General features: G+C 36.4%; 1 protein-coding gene across 6 annotated transcripts; it reads left to right on the forward strand.

Annotated features, from left to right (window-relative positions):
* Positions 1-1,417: 1,417 nt before the first annotated feature.
* NRPD1B (nuclear RNA polymerase D1B) lies at positions 1,418-16,826 on the forward strand. Of its 6 annotated transcripts, XM_021968299.2 has the most exons (20): positions 1,418-1,536; positions 1,657-1,722; positions 1,992-2,046; positions 2,413-2,517; positions 2,988-3,114; positions 3,258-3,373; positions 4,017-4,070; positions 4,804-4,971; positions 5,754-5,912; positions 5,994-7,883; positions 8,010-8,185; positions 8,721-8,796; positions 8,898-9,040; positions 9,681-9,838; positions 11,349-11,623; positions 12,621-12,794; positions 12,905-13,045; positions 13,148-14,607; positions 15,507-15,621; positions 16,276-16,826. In XM_021968299.2, the coding sequence occupies exons 4-20, from the start codon at positions 2,437-2,439 to the stop codon at positions 16,528-16,530; spliced, it is 5,568 nt and encodes a 1,855-aa protein (XP_021823991.1). In that variant the 5' UTR covers positions 1,418-1,536; positions 1,657-1,722; positions 1,992-2,046; positions 2,413-2,436; the 3' UTR covers positions 16,531-16,826. The 6 variants fall into 6 exon arrangements, with proteins under 6 accessions (XP_021823991.1, XP_088104451.1, XP_088104452.1 ...); XM_088248325.1 differs by lacking the exon at positions 1,992-2,046; XM_088248326.1 differs by lacking the exons at positions 1,418-1,536; positions 16,276-16,826 and adding an exon at positions 15,902-16,023 and having other exon boundaries at positions 1,564-1,722.
* Positions 16,827-17,846: the final 1,020 nt, after the last annotated feature.

The following is a 17,846-nucleotide window of genomic DNA, read 5'->3' on the forward strand; positions in this document are numbered from 1 at the left end:
TGTGATATAAAGCTATTTTAATTATTATATATATATGCCACATCATCAAACTAATAGAGTTTTTGACGGAACCTGACGGTCGGGACCATTTGTGAGCACACATACTAACCTTGAGGACCATGAATGATAAAAAAAAAAAAAAAAAAAAAGGTAAGGATGACAATATGATAATTTCATAAACTTAAGAGCATCTGCAATGGTAGTTCAACAGTTCAATTTATTGAACTTTTTTCCTAGCTATTGAACTGAACTGTAGTTTCACTTGTAGTGGTGCAGTTCAATATCTTACAAATTAAAAACTATATATTTTTACATATATTTTTAAATGATTGAATAAAATAAAATGAATAAAGTTAATTACGATAAGAATTATACAATTATAATAGTTTCAAAGAGATCTTCAAAAATAGACCAATTTTGAATATAACAAAATTTTTTTGGTTGTGCACAATAATTTTTCTTGCTCCCTGGTAAAATGAGTTCCCTTTTTTTGGTTGCTCATTTTTTATTGAAAAATAAAACTTCAACATAAACAATTTTTTTTTTTTTGGTGGTGTAGGAAGTTGTGGGAGAGTTGTTTTCTACATATGTATTTCTAGGTAAATAACTTGCCGTTTGAAAAGGGAACTAGCCAATTATGTTTTTGAAAAGTGAAATAAATTAGCAATGGCTAGTATAAATAATTAGCTATCCTTTTTTCAAAAAGTGAAACAAATTAGTAATGGCTAGTATATATTCACTAGATGTTTGTTTGTTTGTTTTTTTTTGAAACAATGAAAGCTAATTTACACTAATTAAATGTAATGAAAAAATTAAAAAGTAAAAAGTAATGTTTTTCATGTGTCAATAGAAGAAAGGCTATAGAGTTATTATGGTATAGAGTTATTATGGTGGGTCAACTTATTGAAATAAAATTGAAATAACCCTCACCATTGCGATCCTCTTAGGGACGTTTTGTAATATAAAGCCTTCCACTTTCATATGAAGCATTTCATTTGAGCCCGAGTTCAACGACGTCGGACTTGAGAGAGTGGCGCTATGAATTCTGAGATGTTTTAACTTTCCCTCCTCCCACGAAATCCCAAACAACATTTCCACAATGCGCACTCTCCATTTTGCCCTCCATCTATTGACCAACCAAAACCAGCTTTCCACGCAGAACAAATTGGTCAACGAGTCCAGTCCAGTCATTTCAAATCCCCAAACCCCACACCACTGACATGTACGGCTCGAAAAGTTCAAACCCAAATAACCTTTATAATTTTTTATTATTTATTTTTTTTTGTGGTGAAAGAACCTTTATAATTTATTTTTTAATTTTCTCTTGAAAAGCCCAATAAGCATTTGTTTTATTTAGGGACTTTCATTTCGTAGTGGAGAAAAAGAGAAAGAAAAACCCAAAATTCCACAAATTCCCTTCTTAATGCAAAACTCATTTCACTCTCTCCACATCACTCTCTGATCATCAGAGTCTGTAAAGAGAGAGTGAAAGTGACAGCAGAAGACCACACGGCGTCGTTTTTGTAATTTGTCACTGTAAGCTGTAGACCAATTTTCTGTGTCATTTCAAAAACTGAAATTTGCTTTCAAAAGCTTTTTGCTGAGCAGAGCTCTCACTCCGTTGAAAAACCCCAATTTTTTTTTTTGGTGCTTCAGGGCTTAAATTTAGGGTTTTGGGGTCAAACCCACAGTGCCAGAGTACGGAAGAAGCGAAACGTTGTGGTAATTTTTGCTCTAACTTGTTTGCATTTTGTTATTCGGTGTTTGGTTGCTGAGAAAGAAAGCGAGTTTTAGAAGAAAATACGACCGTAGAAATGGGGCTTTTGCTTCTTTGGGAAATTGAAGGGGGAGAAAATGTTGTACATTGGGTTTATTTTCACTCAGTTTTTCTGTAACCAAAGGGACCATGTAGTCTCTCTCTTGCTTTCTCCGTCTCTGACTGTGACGCTAAACACATTTGCTTTGCGTTTTGTTTTTTTGGTTCCATTTAGGGGGTCTTTTTGCTTACAAGTAGCTGTTGAAGCACAAACAAACCCGAAGACTTGGGTAATTTTGCTCTTTCCTTTTGCTGCAGGTTTCTTTTGTGTTTGGTGTCTGAGAAAGTTGATGAACATTTTAGACCTCGTTTCTCTTTTGTTGCTGCGTTGTGCTGGGTTTTGTACTCTTTCCATTCTCTCAGAAACATGCTACATTGGTTCAGATTTTTTTATTGCGTTTGTTTTTAACATATTTTATTATTTATTTATCGTTTTAGAGGTTGCTACCTCGCACAGACTAACTTTTTTCTTGAAATAAATTTTTAGCTTAATAATGGTGTTGTGGTATATTTGCATGTTGGTTTTGCTGTAATAGTTGCAGTCCTCTCTACATTTATCTCCTTTTCCCCTTTTTCTTTTTTCTTTTCCACTGCAGTATCTTAAGGTTTCTTTAAAGGAAATGGAGGAAGCCTCTTCCTCAACTATTTTAGAGGGGGAGATAACTGGAATCAAATTTGGTTTGGCAACTCATCAAGAAATCGTAAGTAGAAATTTGACATTTAATTCATTAGTTATTCAGTTGATGTCATCTACTGTTTGAGAGGTGTTAACTGCATTGGTTTGTTTCAGAGAAAATAAAAATGCATTCATTTGATAGGAGTTGGAGGTTTTTGTTTCATTTTTTGGAGAGATTGACATCTAGAGTCCATATTAAACATCTATAATCTGAGCTGAGCTCATTTCGTTTCAAAAAAGAAAAAAATCTGAGCTCATTTAGTGCCTGTAATTAGCGGATTATACCAAAAAAGAAAAAGAATTATGGCTTTCCATTTATCAAATTTTATTTCTTCACAACTAGAGCCTGATTATTGACTATGGGGAAGTAAATTAGAAAATCAACAGAGTGTTTGTAATGATTTTAATTTTGCAGCTCTTAATCTTTAATTACTCCGAAACCCAACAACGTTGGACTAATTTCGTTTTATATTTGTACGCTTACTTTTTTGGCAGTGTACAGCATCTATCAGCAATTGCGCTATCAGCCATGCAAGTCAGCTTTCCAACCCATTCCTTGGCCTGCCCCTTGAGTTTGGAAAGTGTGAATCTTGTGGCACTTCTGAAGCTGGGAAGTGTGAAGGTGCCATAAGTGTCTTTTCTTAGCCTTGTCATTTAGAGTTAAATTTTATAATGTTGTGAAACAAAGTTACATGTAAGAAATAGATTATAATCCAAAGAATATGATTGGAAAAATAATGAAGCATATGTTTTATCCCTTTTCAGGTCATTTTGGGTATATTGAGTTACCAATACCAATATTTCATCCTAATCATGTGAGCGAATTGAAGCGGATGCTGAGCTTATTATGCTTGAAATGCTTGAAAATGAAAAAGAACAAGGTACCACTAGATTGAGTTCTTCATCATTAATGATTGTTTCTATGGTCATTATTTTGCACACAAAGCAGAGACTTTTATTTCATTTATTTGGACTTTTCTTGTCGGTTAACTGAAGAACTGGAGATGGTGGTTGTTTTTGTTATAATTTTCAGCTGAGGAACAAAAAGGTTTACATGAAGAAGCAGTTGAATTTTGAAGCTATTTTTACTGTGTCATCCATCTTTCATACATATCACTTTTTCTATTTATAATCATTTTGTATTAAGTGCCCCTCTTTGCACCTGTATTTGTAATCTATGCAGTAGTCCCAATTTTTGTTTTTAACTTTCGAAAGTTGCTAAAATATCCCAAATTTCGCAAAGAAAGTCTTTGAAGTTTGAACTTAGTACTGCACGATCAACGTTTGTATTCAGTGACATTTTTTTCTTGTTTGCCAACCACTAGTCTCACAATTTTTATTGTTTTTGTGAACATCTTATTGATGCAAAGAGTCTTCGTCGACTATTGCTTGATCTTCAGTTTTTTTAAATTCTGTAAACTAGTTGTTGCACGCTTTCTATTTGACTAGCTACTTTTTCTTATCATGAAGATTTATGTTCTTATATTCTGTATCCTTTGGTGTTTCTGGGTTGATACCATTCAGTTTCCAACCAAGAATGCTGGGTTAGCAGAGAGAATGCTATCTTCATGTTGTGAGGTGAGTATAAGCTGACCAAACCCCTTTTCTTTTTCTAGATGTGAAGTATGCTAGCTGTATCTAGTAATTTTTGAATCTAATCTCTCTGGCTTACTCACTCACGCGCACACAGCACATGCACATTCACACCCACACCCACATTCACACCCACACGCGCACACTAATTTAAGTTATGTAAAACAGAACATCATTTGTGTTATCTCATATGCTTCATCTGTTGGGATGCCTTGTGCACTTATTAGGGATTGGTCCTTCAGAGGTTTTATTCTTTCATTTGGTATACTATGTTTAAAAAATTAAAAGTAATATAACTGGATAAAGTTGTTTTCGACTGGCAAGAAATCTGATATTGTTTGTGTTTTTCTTAGTCTTTTTTATTTAATTTTTTGTAATGCATCCAAGTGGAATTTATGCCCTTATTTATTTGGTTGCATGTATGTAAGATGGTATTACTTTCTATAAACTGGACAAGTATTTTTTTTTTATCAGCTTGGTATTTTCATAAACGTTATTTGTACTATATCAGTTTTTCCATGGATTAACATTTAGTTTGTGGGTTCTCTTGCGACTAACTCAGAAATATTCTAATCTAATTAAAGTATTTTTTTACTAAAACTGGGGTTTTCTCTTGAAGTTTAGAATACTTCTTTTTATAGAAATTTGAAGATTATGCAATATGTTCTCTCTGCATTTTCTATACACCAGTTTTATGGCCTGTTACTTTTTTCTGTAGGATGCTTCACAAGTGTCTATTGGAGAGATTAAACCAACAGATGGTTCTTGTTCCTTGCAATTGAAGCGGCCTTCTAAATCAAGAACACCCCTTGGTTTCTGGAATTTCCTTGAACGATATGGTTTTCGTTATGGTGATGGCCACATACGAACTTTGCTTCCTTGTGAGGTGTGGTTCTTACTTCCTGCCTATGTTTCTCCTTGCTCATATCACATTTTTGGAAGTTTGATTGATTTTTATTGTCCAGTTATGTGGGTTGAAGGCTTTGTTTGCTCACAGTTCACTTTGATTTCTATGATGTTTTAGCTAGTGACAAAGTTTGATGTTTTTTATCACGTACGTATTTCTAATTTGACACACTAGGGCACATGCAAATGTCCTCACTAATAACAGAAATGCGACAAAGTGATTGCCTTAGCCTTGGGTTCCTGTTTGAATTACTTTATTGAATGCATTGATGAGAGGGTGCTATTGAGCTCCCTTTGGTGTCAAGCCGCATAGTCTATTTTATCTCAACAATTAGTTTGATGGCTAAGTTAGTCAAAGTCCTTTTTTCAAATACTTCATTTATACTTTTGTGCTGTTTTAATTTGTGCTACATCTTTATTTCTAGTATGAGGCACTTGCACTCATGCATACGTCCTCACTAATCACGGTAATCTGGTGAAGTGAGCACCTTACTCTTAAATACTTTATTGATTAGATTGATCACGTGGTGCTGTTACTTTTGTCAGCTCCATGTGGTTTCAACTTAATTTATTCATTAAATTAGTTGGCCGGATGTATATAAATTGATTCTGACCAAATGGTTTAAATTACAAATCATGCATAATGCAATCGTACTGTGGCGCTTTCCTGTTTCTGCTGATTGTAACCGTTTTCTTTAATGCTTTTTATGGCATGTAATATTCTCCCCTGATACATGTTATTATTTTGGTAATGACTACCAGGTGATGGAGATGCTGAAAAGAATCCCTCAAGAGACCAGGAAGAAACTTGCTGCTAAAGGCTATTTTCCTCAAGATGGATACATCTTGTCTCAAATACCTGTCCCTCCAAACTGTTTGTCTGTGCCTGAAATTTCTGATGGTGTTAGTGTTATGTCTGCGGTAAGTTTCTTGGCATGATAATGGACCTTAATCAGTTCTGGTTGGATTGGTTATAACTAGTTCTTCCTTGTCATTTTCCAGGATCCTTCAATATCAATGCTAAAAAAAGTTCTAAAGCAAGTTGAAATCATAAGAAGTTCAAGGTCTGGCATACCGAATTTTGAATCTCAGATTGTTGAAGCGAATGAATTGCAAGCAATAATTGATCAGTATCTTCAAGTTAGGGGTACTGGAAAGCCATCACGCGATATTGATGCAAGATTTGGGGTAAACAAGGAGCTTAATGCCTCTTCAACAAAAGCATGGCTTGAAAAGATGAGGACATTATTCATTAGAAAGGGTTCAGGCTTCTCTTCCCGTTCAGTGATTACTGGGGATGCATTTAGAAGGGTGAATGAAGTTGGTATCCCATATGAAATTGCTCAAAGAATCACATTTGAGGAGAAGGTTAATGATCATAACATTAGGTATCTACAAGAGCTGGTAGATAGCAAGTTGTGCCTAACCTATAAGGATGGTTCATCGACGTACTCACTCAGGGAAGGTTCAAAGGGGCACACATTTCTGAGGCCTGGTCAAGTGGTGCATCGGAGGATAATGGACGGGGATCTTGTTTTTGTAAATAGGCCCCCCACCACCCATAAACATTCACTGCAAGCACTCCAAGTATATGTGCATGATGACCATGTGGTGAAAATCAACCCTCTCATTTGTGGGCCACTTAGTGCCGACTTTGATGGTGATTGCATCCACCTGTTCTATCCCCAGTCGCTTGCTGCAAAGGCAGAAGTCTTGGAGCTTTTTTCAGTGGAGAAGCAGCTGCTTAGCTCTCATAGTGGAAAGCCAAATTTGCAATTGGCCACTGATGCACTATTGTCATTAAAGATGATGTTCAAGAAATATTTTTTGGACAAAGCAGCAGCACAGCAACTGGCCATGTTTGCATCATCTTCATTGCCACGACCGGCTTTACTGAAAGCAAATTCTGCTCATTCATATTGGACTGCTTTTCAGATATTACAGACTGCATTGCCAGCTCACTTTGACTGCAGTGGTGACAACTACTTGGTCAACAAAAGTGAGATACTGAATATTGATTTTAGCACAAGTTCTGTTGCAGCTGTGATGAATGACATTGCTACCTCTGTTTTCTTTGAGAAAGGTGGTGAAGATGTTCTGAAATTCTTTGATTCTCTACAGCCCTTGCTGATGGAGAATTTATTTTCAGAAGGGTTTAGTGTTGGTTTGGAAGATTTTTCCATGTCCAGGGCATCCATACAAGACATTCAGAAGAATATTCAGGATAGTTCTGATTTGTTGTATCATTTGAGGTCAACATACAATGAGTTTGTAGAGTTTCAATTGCAGAATCGCATCAGAAGTGTGAAAGTACCAGTTTCACATTTTATCTTGGAGTCATCTGCATTGGGTGATTTAATCGACTCCAAGAGTGATTCAGCCATTAACAAAATTGTTCAACAAATTGGGTTCCTAGGCCTGCAACTTTCTGATAAAGGAAGATTCTACTCTAAGACATTGGTTGAGGATGTGGCCTCTCTCTGTCATAGTAAATATCCTTCTGACATTGATTATCCCTCTGCCGAATATGGACTAGTTCAAAGCTGTTTTTTTCATGGGTTAGATCCATATGAGGCGATAGTTCACTCCATTGCTACACGAGAGGTGATTGTTCGGTCCTCAAGAGGATTGTCTGAACCTGGGACTCTATTTAAAAATTTAATGGCCATTCTTCGCGATGTTGTTATTTGCTATGATGGCACCGTCAGAAATGTCTGTAGCAACTCAATAATCCAATTTGAGTATGGAGTCAATACTGGATCTAGGCACCAGCATTTATTCCCTGCTGGTGAACCTGTTGGTGTGTTAGCTGCAACTGCAATGTCAAATCCTGCGTATAAGGCAGTTCTGGATTCTACCCCAAGCAGCAACTCTTCATGGGAGCTGATGAAGGTAGTTAGTTTTGGCTATTGATTATGACTGTTTCTTTCTTTTCAATGCTTGAATTTTATCTGTTATGTTTTCTTTCGCAGTGCATACATAAAGGCTCAACTTAAATTTGCATTTTCTTTTCTTCAGGAAATTCTGCTTTGCAAAGTCAATTTTAAGAATGAGCTCATTGATCGCCGTGTAATTTTGTACTTGAATAACTGTGGTTGTGGAAGAAAGTACTGCCGAGAACGTGCAGCATGTTTGGTTAAGAATCAGTTGAAGAAAGTCAGTCTTAAAGATACTGCAGTCGAATTTATGATTGAGTATGCTCTGCCTCATATTTTTTTGGCAATATTTTCATGTAGTTTTATTTAAGTATGCATGTAGGAATGTCATGCATTGCCCACTCCTTTAGTCCATGTTGATTCATCATATTCTGGAAAGTGAATAAGTAAATAGAATTCATTTATTTCTTTAAATGCCTTCCGCGAGTTGCTACCTAGAATAAGTGTTGCCTTTGCTGAAATATATTTAATACTGTGTAGCTCCTTGATGCATAATTTGGGGTAACTATGCAAACTTTCAGTTTAATATTAGTTAGATATCCAATGGGTGATCAGGTCAAAGAGGGCCAACAGCTCCAGAACAAAATTGGTGAAGCCTTACCACGATTTAGCTAAATCATTGAGAGAGAGAGAGAGAGAGAGAGAGAGAATTTGGCATATTATGTGGTCTCCATGTCATTGACAAAAGAAATTGGATTTGGCATGTATTATATATATTGCTTTCTTTTTTTAGTGGTAAAAATCTAATGTATGACTGTGTTTGGTGTAATATTTGTGTATTCTTACATCGCAGATATAACAATCAGCTTTCTGGTTTGGGAAGTCTGGTAAATGATGCAGGCCTTGTTGGTCATATTCATCTCAATGAGGTTGGCACTGTTTTCAAATTGTTCTAACATTTTCTTTATATCTTCAGTTATGAAGTTGCAATTACTTCCTTGTGTGGGTTAACTAGAGCTCTATTGAACAGGATATGTTACGAGAGTTGAACATTGGTGTTCACGATATTCTTCAAAAATGCCAAGAAACTATTAATTCATTTCGGAGGAAGAAAGTTGGAAAGAAGAAGTTCAACATTGGTTATCATTTTAAAAATACAGTTTTGTTTGCCAGGTTGGTTTTTCCTCTGATAATTGTTTCATAATTATGTTCACCATATGGACTTGATCTTTTCTGCTTTCCTATTTGTGCAACAAAATTTTGATACGTGATATGACAATGAAGTGAGAACAAAGCTTCAAGTCATTTTAGTTAATATGATATTTTTATTTTGAGGAAAGTTCAGGAACATTGTGAGCTGCACCTTTTTTGTATATTTTATTTTATAATTTCTTAGAGGTTGGTTTTTTTTTTTAATTGATAATTGCAATTTTAGTTAAAGGAGGGGAGGTGGAAACACAATAACGTGATATCTTGGCCAAAAAAAACACAGTAACTTGATAAGAGAAACACAGCCAGTACAAAGTCCACCATAGTAATGTAGATCATCCCTGTTGTTACCATCCCATGTAAATGCTTTCTTATTCGATCTGGAACTCTGCATGCCTTCTGGATTTAAGAGCCCTAGAGATCGTGAAAATTTCCATCTCAAAAGAATTCATAAATCAAAATTAAGTTGTTTACATGGCATAATCATATACAATGTTTACTTTGTTGACATCCACTTCCCCTATTGTGTTTGAAAGTTACCTGTGGCTCCACATTAGAACTATAAGGATAGCCTACTTAACAATTTAAGCTTCCTTGTTTGCAGTGAACATTGCTCCTTTCATCATTCCTCTGCAGAAAAAAGATCTGACTCCCCATGCTTGATGTTCTTCCTTCAAGCAACTGATGATTTGGAGACCACTACCACTTTGCAATACTATGCGGACTTGATTTGCCCTGTTCTTTTAGAAACAATAATAAAAGGTAGCTTTAGAGTTTTATGTTAAGAGTGCAAAACTAATTTATTATTTGAGTTCCCTTTGTTTCCAATGGATGTTGCTCTTTTCATTTGTTTTTCACCTCACATACGTAACAGAAATGTTCCTAGCTATTATTTGCAATTTTTATGTTCTGATTATGTCTGTTTGTTCAGTCTCTTTCTGTCTCTCTCTCCCCACTTCTGTGTTGTATCCCCTTTTTATTAGAGTTGCTGTCGAAGGTTCATCTTTAGTTTGTTCTCAGAAGTGGACTCCTTATTTACCATCTTTCTACTCTTTTCTTTTTAAAGAAAAATTTAGTTTCTTATTAAAAAAAAAGTATTGGAAAGTCTAAGTACTGATTGTTTGTCTCTTCATAATTCAAGTCAAGTGACTAAAAGAATTGAGAAGCTCATGAGGGACTTTTTGAGGGAGGGCCAAGAAGGGGAAAAAGGAGCATTTAGTTAAGTGAGAATTAGTGTTGAGATCTAGGGGAAAATGGGTACTGGGCTTGTAAATTTGGTTAAGAGGAATGTGGCTTTGTTGAAAAATAGTTGCGGATATTTCCTTTGGAGAGGGAATCCTTGTGGCATGCTGACTTGTCCTCATGCTAATAGCTGGGACTCCAAAGTGGTGTTTAGTCGTGCATGTACAAGTCCTTGGCATTTCACAGTGAATTGATGGGTTGGGGAATCTCCTTTTTGCTTTTTATGTGCGCATCTTTATAGACTGCCATCCAATCTCTAGCTTGTCAGTTGTCGTATGGGTTGGAATTTAAATTAGGAGAGACTTAATGAAGCTGAAATAGGGGAGTTTTCCTCTCTTTATTTATTTGATTGAATATCCTTGATTGTGTCCAGACCAGGGTGATAGAAGGGCTTGGAAATTTGAATATTCTAAATCCTTTTTATTTTTCTTGCAACTCCTGTCTTTACCTTTTTTCAACCGATCCCAGTTGGTTTGAAAGACTAAGGGCCCTAGTAAATCCTTGTTTGGTTAGGTGCTCATGGGATGGTCGTTACTTGTGACAATATCCAACGTAAGAGGCCAAATATGTGCCTATCAGCCGATTGGTGTTAAATGTGCATGAATTCAGAACATATTGACCATCTATTTCTAGGTTGAGTTGGGCATTTCGAGCCTTATGTATAGTCATTAGTTGAAAATGTGGCTTTAGGGAAAGGCAGGAAGGCTAAATCTTAGGGGCGGAGGAGTGGTCTTAATGGATAGGTGGTGTTTTGGACATTTTGGGCATCAGTAGTTGCTGAGTTTAGAGATATTCGTTTCATTGTCCTTAATTTAGTTCGGGTTGCTGCAGTTAGCTGATCTTTAGAGTTTTGACACTGGTGATCGGAGCATTTTCTTTTATATTTTGAGTTATTGTTGCTTTGTCTAAATGGTGGACCTCTTGTTTAATGCTGGACACTATTTTGTAACTCTTCTTTTAGTAATGTCTTCATTTTTATAAAGGCTTTTTAATTTGGTTCTCAAATGAATCATGTCTTTCTAATGGACAGGTGACCCTCGTATTGGCTCAGCCAATATCATTTGGATTGATCCAGATACAACAACTTGGATTAGAAGCCCAAACAAATCTCAGAAGGGTGAATGGGCCTTGGATGTTGTTCTGGAGAAATCGGTCATCAAGCAAAGTGGTGATGCATGGAGAACAGTGCTCGATTCTTGCCTTCCAGTGCTTCACCTAATTGACACCAGACGTTCCATCCCGTATGCCATCAAACAAATTCAAGAATTGTTGGGGGTGTCTTGTGCTTTTGATCAAGCAGTTCAGGTACTGTCATACAGGCTCACAGTTTAGTTTTTCTAGTGGGGGTGGTAATAGGGTTGTGGGATATCATGATTTGGTGGTGTCATAAGGCAACATAACCTAAAAAATATAGTTTTTTGAGCTGTATGACTTGACACTAATTCAAATTTTATATTAGTCGTTGTACGTTTGGGTAGAGACAGAGTAAACTGTAATTTAAGACTAGGAATTTCTTTATTTCAAAGCCATATCCATTACTCGATCCATCTTCTGTCAAATGAAAATGCACTCCATCCATGTGTTAGAAGGCCTAAGAAAGAAGAAACAAAATTTCTGATTCTAGAAAGATTCATACCATACCAATCAAGAAGTAAACAGAAAAAAGACTGAAATTTTCCTCATGCAAACGTTGAACAGTCTGTTTTGTCAAAATCTGGTGTTTCTGGTGTTTAGTCTAATATGTTCCAACTTAGTCTATCCAATTTTCCAATTTTCAAATGAATCAACCTTTTTATCGTTCCTGTTACCAAGTAGGGTAAATTCAAGTAATAGTGACATTTTTGTGTTGGGGTGATATTCTGTTGCTGCATTGCTTAGAAAATTATCAATCTTAGTTTCCAGTAGCTTCTATTATATCTGTGTAATACGCTTCTCTCCCATTGGAGTGTTTGACTTTCTGGACATCTCATTCTTCATAGCATTTAATTCTTCACTACCCTTTCTTTCTAGTGGGAGTGCTCTAGCACATCAGTTGTGTGTAAAATTGTATGTTTCATATGCTTATTAGAGGGATTCAAATGACTGATCTTCATTAGCTGTGGACCTCCTTTTAAAATTTCAATCTTCGTGTAATTGTGTGGCTGTATTTCTGGTTCCCTCTGGCATGCTACTGTACATATTATGAAATTTAACTTTTCTAGTTGTCAATGAAAATTGGAACATATTAGACTAAGTTTTTGGGTGATATGAGATACTTATTCTACTTTTCAATTAAGAATACATTTTATGATTGATTACGCAGCGCCTCTCAACGGCAGTGACAATGGTGGCAAAAGGTGTTCTGAAAGAGCATCTTATCCTCCTAGCAAATAGCATGACATGTGCAGGAAATTTCGTGGGATTCAATTCGAGTGGGTACAAAGCACTATCTCGGGCATTGAATATTCAAGTACCATTTACAGAAGCAACACTGTTTGTAAGTAATTGAAATTTTTCGTCTAATTCTGTGAAAGGGCATTTACTTATAGTTACTGGTTAAGATGAATTACAATCAGAACTGATTTTAGTACTCACTTGTGGTTGTAGACACCAAGAAAGTGTTTTGAGAGAGCAGCTGAAAAGTGCCACATGGATTCGTTGGCAAGCATAGTTGCATCATGTTCCTGGGGTAAACATGTTGCTGTGGGTACAGGCGCGAGGTTTGATGTCCTGTGGGACACAAGAGAGGTATTTCATAATTTTTAATGCACTTGTGAATTCTCAGTCGTATTAAATTTAGTCTTATCTGCTGCTAATGTTTCGCACCATTTAAATCTTGATTTTTTCTAGGTAGAATTGACTCAAGAGGGTGGACTTGATGTTTTCAACTTTTTGCATATGGTGAGCACTGCAAACGTAGAAGAAGCAACTACAGGAGCTCTTGGTGCAGAAGTTGATGATCTAATGCTAGTTGATGAAATGGCAGATTCAAGCTTCTCGCCAGAACTTAACTCCAGTTTTGATAGGCCCGTCTTCGAAGATCTTGTTGAATTTGATGATAAGTTAGGAGATCTTCCCGAAAAATCAAACTGGGAAAAGGATTCCTCCTTCCACACCGATTCTAGTGGGGGGAAAGACTGGAGTGTCGACAAAAATGTGGGAACTGTGGCAGTACCTGACGTTTGGTCAAGCTGGGGTACAGAGAAAGGGAAAACACAAGATAGCAACTCAGCAGAAGCCCAGTTGGATTCCAAGAAATCCAGTGTTTTGGATACCTCGTCTGTGTGGGGGAAAAATCCAGCAAAAGAAAATACAACATCTACATGGGGGACAACTACGGCAAGTGAAAATGATTGGTGTGGTAGAGGGGTAGGTGAGGATGATTCTGCAAGCTTGTCTGGGAAGAAATCTGGTGTTTTGAATACCTCGTCTGCATGGGTGACAAATACTGCCAGAGAAGATGCTGCATCTGCCTGGGGAACAAATCCAGCAAAAGAAAATACCACAGCTACATGGGGCACAACTACAGCAAATGAAAATGATTGGTGTGGTAGAGGGGTAGGTCAGGATGATTCTGCAACCTTGTCTGGGAAGAAATCCAGTGTTTTGGATACCTCGTCTGCGTGGGCGACAAATACTGCCAGAGAAGATGCTGCATCTGCCTGGGGGAAACATCCAGCGAAAGAAAGTACCGCATCTACATGGGGCACAACTACGGCAAGTGAAAATGATTGGTGTGGTAGAGGGGTAGATCATGATGATTCTGCAAGCTTGTCTGGGAAGAAATCCAGTATTTTAAATACCTCATCTGTGTGGGCGACAAATACTGCCAGAGAAGATGCTACATCCGCCTGGGGGAAAAATCCAGCAAAAGAAAATACCACATCTACATGGGGGACAACTACGGCAAGTGAAAATGATTGGTGCGGTAGAGAGGCAGGTAAAGTTGAACCAGTAGACCTCCAGCCTACAAAACCCCAGGATGATTCTGCAAGCTTGTCTGGGTGGGATTCACCTACTGGAGATGGGAATTCTGGTGAAAGAAATCATCAGTGGGGACAGCATCGTGGAGACCAAACAAAGAAAAGTCGTTTTGAAGGTGCAAGGAATTGGGTTTCAAGTCCTGGGGAATGGAAGAATAAGAACCGTCCTCCTAAGTCGCCTGGAATGGTGAATGACAATTCTACCATGGGTGCATTATTTACTGTAACAAGACAGAGATTGGATATGTTCACTTCTGAGGAGCAAGATGTTCTTTCTAATATTGAACCAGTTATGCGCTCCCTCCGAAGGATAATGCATCAATCTGGGTATGTTTTCTATCTATGTACTTTCTTAACAATTCGGACCAGGCAGATCAAAATAATGGATACTTTTCAATTTTCTAAAGGAGAAATGATTCTTATATAGGAAGACCAGATGTTTTTGTCTTGCTAAGTGTCTTATAAGTAAGAGTCCATTTGAAGTCAGGGGAATACTTGTAGTTTAGTGTGACAAGAAACTAATGATTTGATTAATTATTTATTAGTGTGCAATGTTCTTTTGGTGATTTGGATGGAAAGGAACAGTTTAACTCAAAGCCGAAGTTGGGCAGTTTGTGGACTATTTATGAGATATGGCTAGACTTTGGGCCTCTCTATGGGCTTCAGTCTCATCTGTATCATGATTGCCCATTCTTTCTCTTAAATTTGGAAAGGGAAGCTGCTATATCGTAGTTGTCCTGATTGTACTTCGGGGCTTTTGCTCTGTTTTCTGCATTGTTGGACGCTGTACTGTCATACTTTTCTTTTGGTTTCTTATAAATTGTAGGCTTTGTGCAGTGTATTTTCTGGTCTTCTAGTCCACTTTGATTGTACTTCCCGTTCATATTAATATGCATGTTGAAGTCTGAAGTCTATTTTTACATAAAATTAATTATAACAACTATAAAAGAAAGATATCTTATAAAGTGATGAATTTTACATATTAAGTTGGACTTTCCTTTGGAGATGTCTTAGGGATATCATATCTTCACCGATCTCCATATGAAACAATTGATTTCATTTTTGGACATTATCCAGTCACTTTGCATATGTTATAGCTTGGTGCCGTGTTCTGCAACTGTTTGATATTTCCTTCCCTTTTTGAATATTTTAATTGTAGCAATATCTTTGCATGGTGTTCGACAATGCTGTAACTTAATTTCCGGTTTTTAAATTATTTTATTCAGGTACAATGATGGGGATCCACTGTCAGGTGACGATCAATCATTTGTACTTGATAATGTCTTCAATTACCACCCGGATAAAGCGGCTAAAATGGGTTGTGGAATTGATCATCTCACAGTATGTTCATCTACCCTGTTCTTGCTTAACTACGTTTTATTTAGAATTATATTTCTGTACACATTTGATTCATTGGATTAAGAATCTGTGACTGATGATTTTATTGTTATACTGATTATTCTAATATTCATTTTATTTGTTATGGAAGCTGGACGTTTATACAGATTTTCCTAAATTGTCCATTGAGTTTAAACTCCATGTGTATTGTTGCATACCTAAATTTGTTCTGCATCTCAATGGAAATTTTGAAACCATTTTTTATGTCAATTTTTATCATTAGCAAAGAGCTGTTTCACATGGGGAGTTGATTCAGATGGGGTTTAGTCGGAAAAAATCATTTTCATGTCTTTTGGTTTAGATACTCGCGCATGGCTACCAGGCTGCTAAGGTTGGTGATCTAATTTTTCAGATAAGGGGAATATATACTCATCTTTAAACATGAATTAAGACTATGGTTCATTTGAAGGGGTTTTTAAGTCTGGACAAGTAGTGATTGGGAAGAGGTTTTCTTTCATAATACTTGGAAAACATAATCAGGCTGGAATGTCCGGTATTGTTTACCTTTTTTTTAGGGACCGCTGTCTTGTAATAACTGCCATATGTTTCTTATGTAGTAAAATATTCTACTAATTTACACCGCTATTGGTATGACAGGTTAATAGGCATGGTAGTTTCCAGGACAGCAGATGCTTCTTTGTTGTGTCAACAGATGGTCGTACGGAAGATTTTTCATATAGGAAATGCCTGGACAATTACATAAGGGAAAAGTTCCCTGAGATTGCTGACACTTTCATTGGCAAGTATTTCTCTAGGAGAGGGAATCGAGAGCGGAACCCAACTCTAAGTCAAACCCCCACTCTAAGTCAAACCTCCACTCCAGAGCAAACTGAGAATGCGGAGACGCAGTAGAACATGTCTATTTCCTGGGCACGTGTCATTTTGAGATTCTCATGTAATTAGGTGTAAACATTCTGCTCCTCTGTTTTTTGATTTGTATATATTAGGCAGTTGTTAGCAGCTCCTGACAAACTCAGTGTTCTTCCTCTATTTGTTTTCTTTTTACTTTTTCTGGGTTTGATCTTAGAGCATTTTAGTTAACCTGTTGGTAGCTACTTGATGTGGTTAAACTAAACCCTTAATTGGGAGATGTTGCAGGTAAAAAATCAATTATCGATGAAATGCAGAAGTGTTACCAATATCATTCATCAATGGATTCTATTTCTTTGTTAATAATTTTGGAACTGAGACTTGCTGCCTCCTCTGATGACAGCTCAATTAGGTCTTCATCATTGCTCATGGTTCATGGCTTTGGGTTTATCTGTAAAGTGATGTGCTGCTGCTTCTGTGTGCTGGAAGGGAAATGTTTTGCTGATTTGCAAAGCAGCGCTCATACTGCCAATCACACTTCTGATTTGGAATTTTTATTTTTGTTTCTATTTTTCTGGTAAGGAATTGATGGTACTGGGCCATGATAGATAGCTGTGCAAATGAACATGAAGAACTCGGTTCATTACAGAGTTAAAGAGTCTAATGCATCCTAGTAAATACTTGAGCTCAAGTTCAGATAGATTACAAAAGTAAGTTGAATCCAATCAATCATTTCTTGAACAATTGGCTATAAAAAATATAAATAAATAAAAGATTCACCTCTGGTTAATCAGTACAAGAAATACTCACATTGGATTAGTCGTAGGCCAATATCTACTATTAGTTTAATTAAAATAAAGGAAACCCTTACAATTTCATGCATATTGGTTGTCAATCTTCAATTGACTTGGTATATCTTAAAACCGTATTTGCAGGAAAATTATTGAATCACTGTTTACAATTGGAGTTTAGTGGTAAAACTGTAGATTTTGACAATATTATTATTTATTTCTTTAACATTTTTATCCCTGTAATTTGACTCATTTTTTCACTTTGGTCCTTGCAATTTTAATTATGTCAATTTAATAATGAACTTTGTTTAGGTAGCAAAGTCCAACAAGACGAAATGATTCCGTTTTGAGTTGATTGCGAATATTTTGGAGAGACAAAGGTGCCCTCACGTGTGATGGATATTAAATTACATAACTAAAATTATGAAAATTGAAATGATATGGGCCAAATTAAAATTGAATCAAATTACGAGGACAAAAGAATATAATTAAGCATTTTATTTAAAAATTAAAAATTAAAGAGGAGAGAAATCAATACATAGTGTTTGGGTGATGATGATGGAGAAG

Source organism: Prunus avium, chromosome 2 (genome assembly GCF_965620075.1).
Source record: "Prunus avium chromosome 2, drPruAviu1.hap1.1, whole genome shotgun sequence".
Classification (NCBI taxonomy): domain Eukaryota; kingdom Viridiplantae; phylum Streptophyta; class Magnoliopsida; order Rosales; family Rosaceae; genus Prunus; species Prunus avium.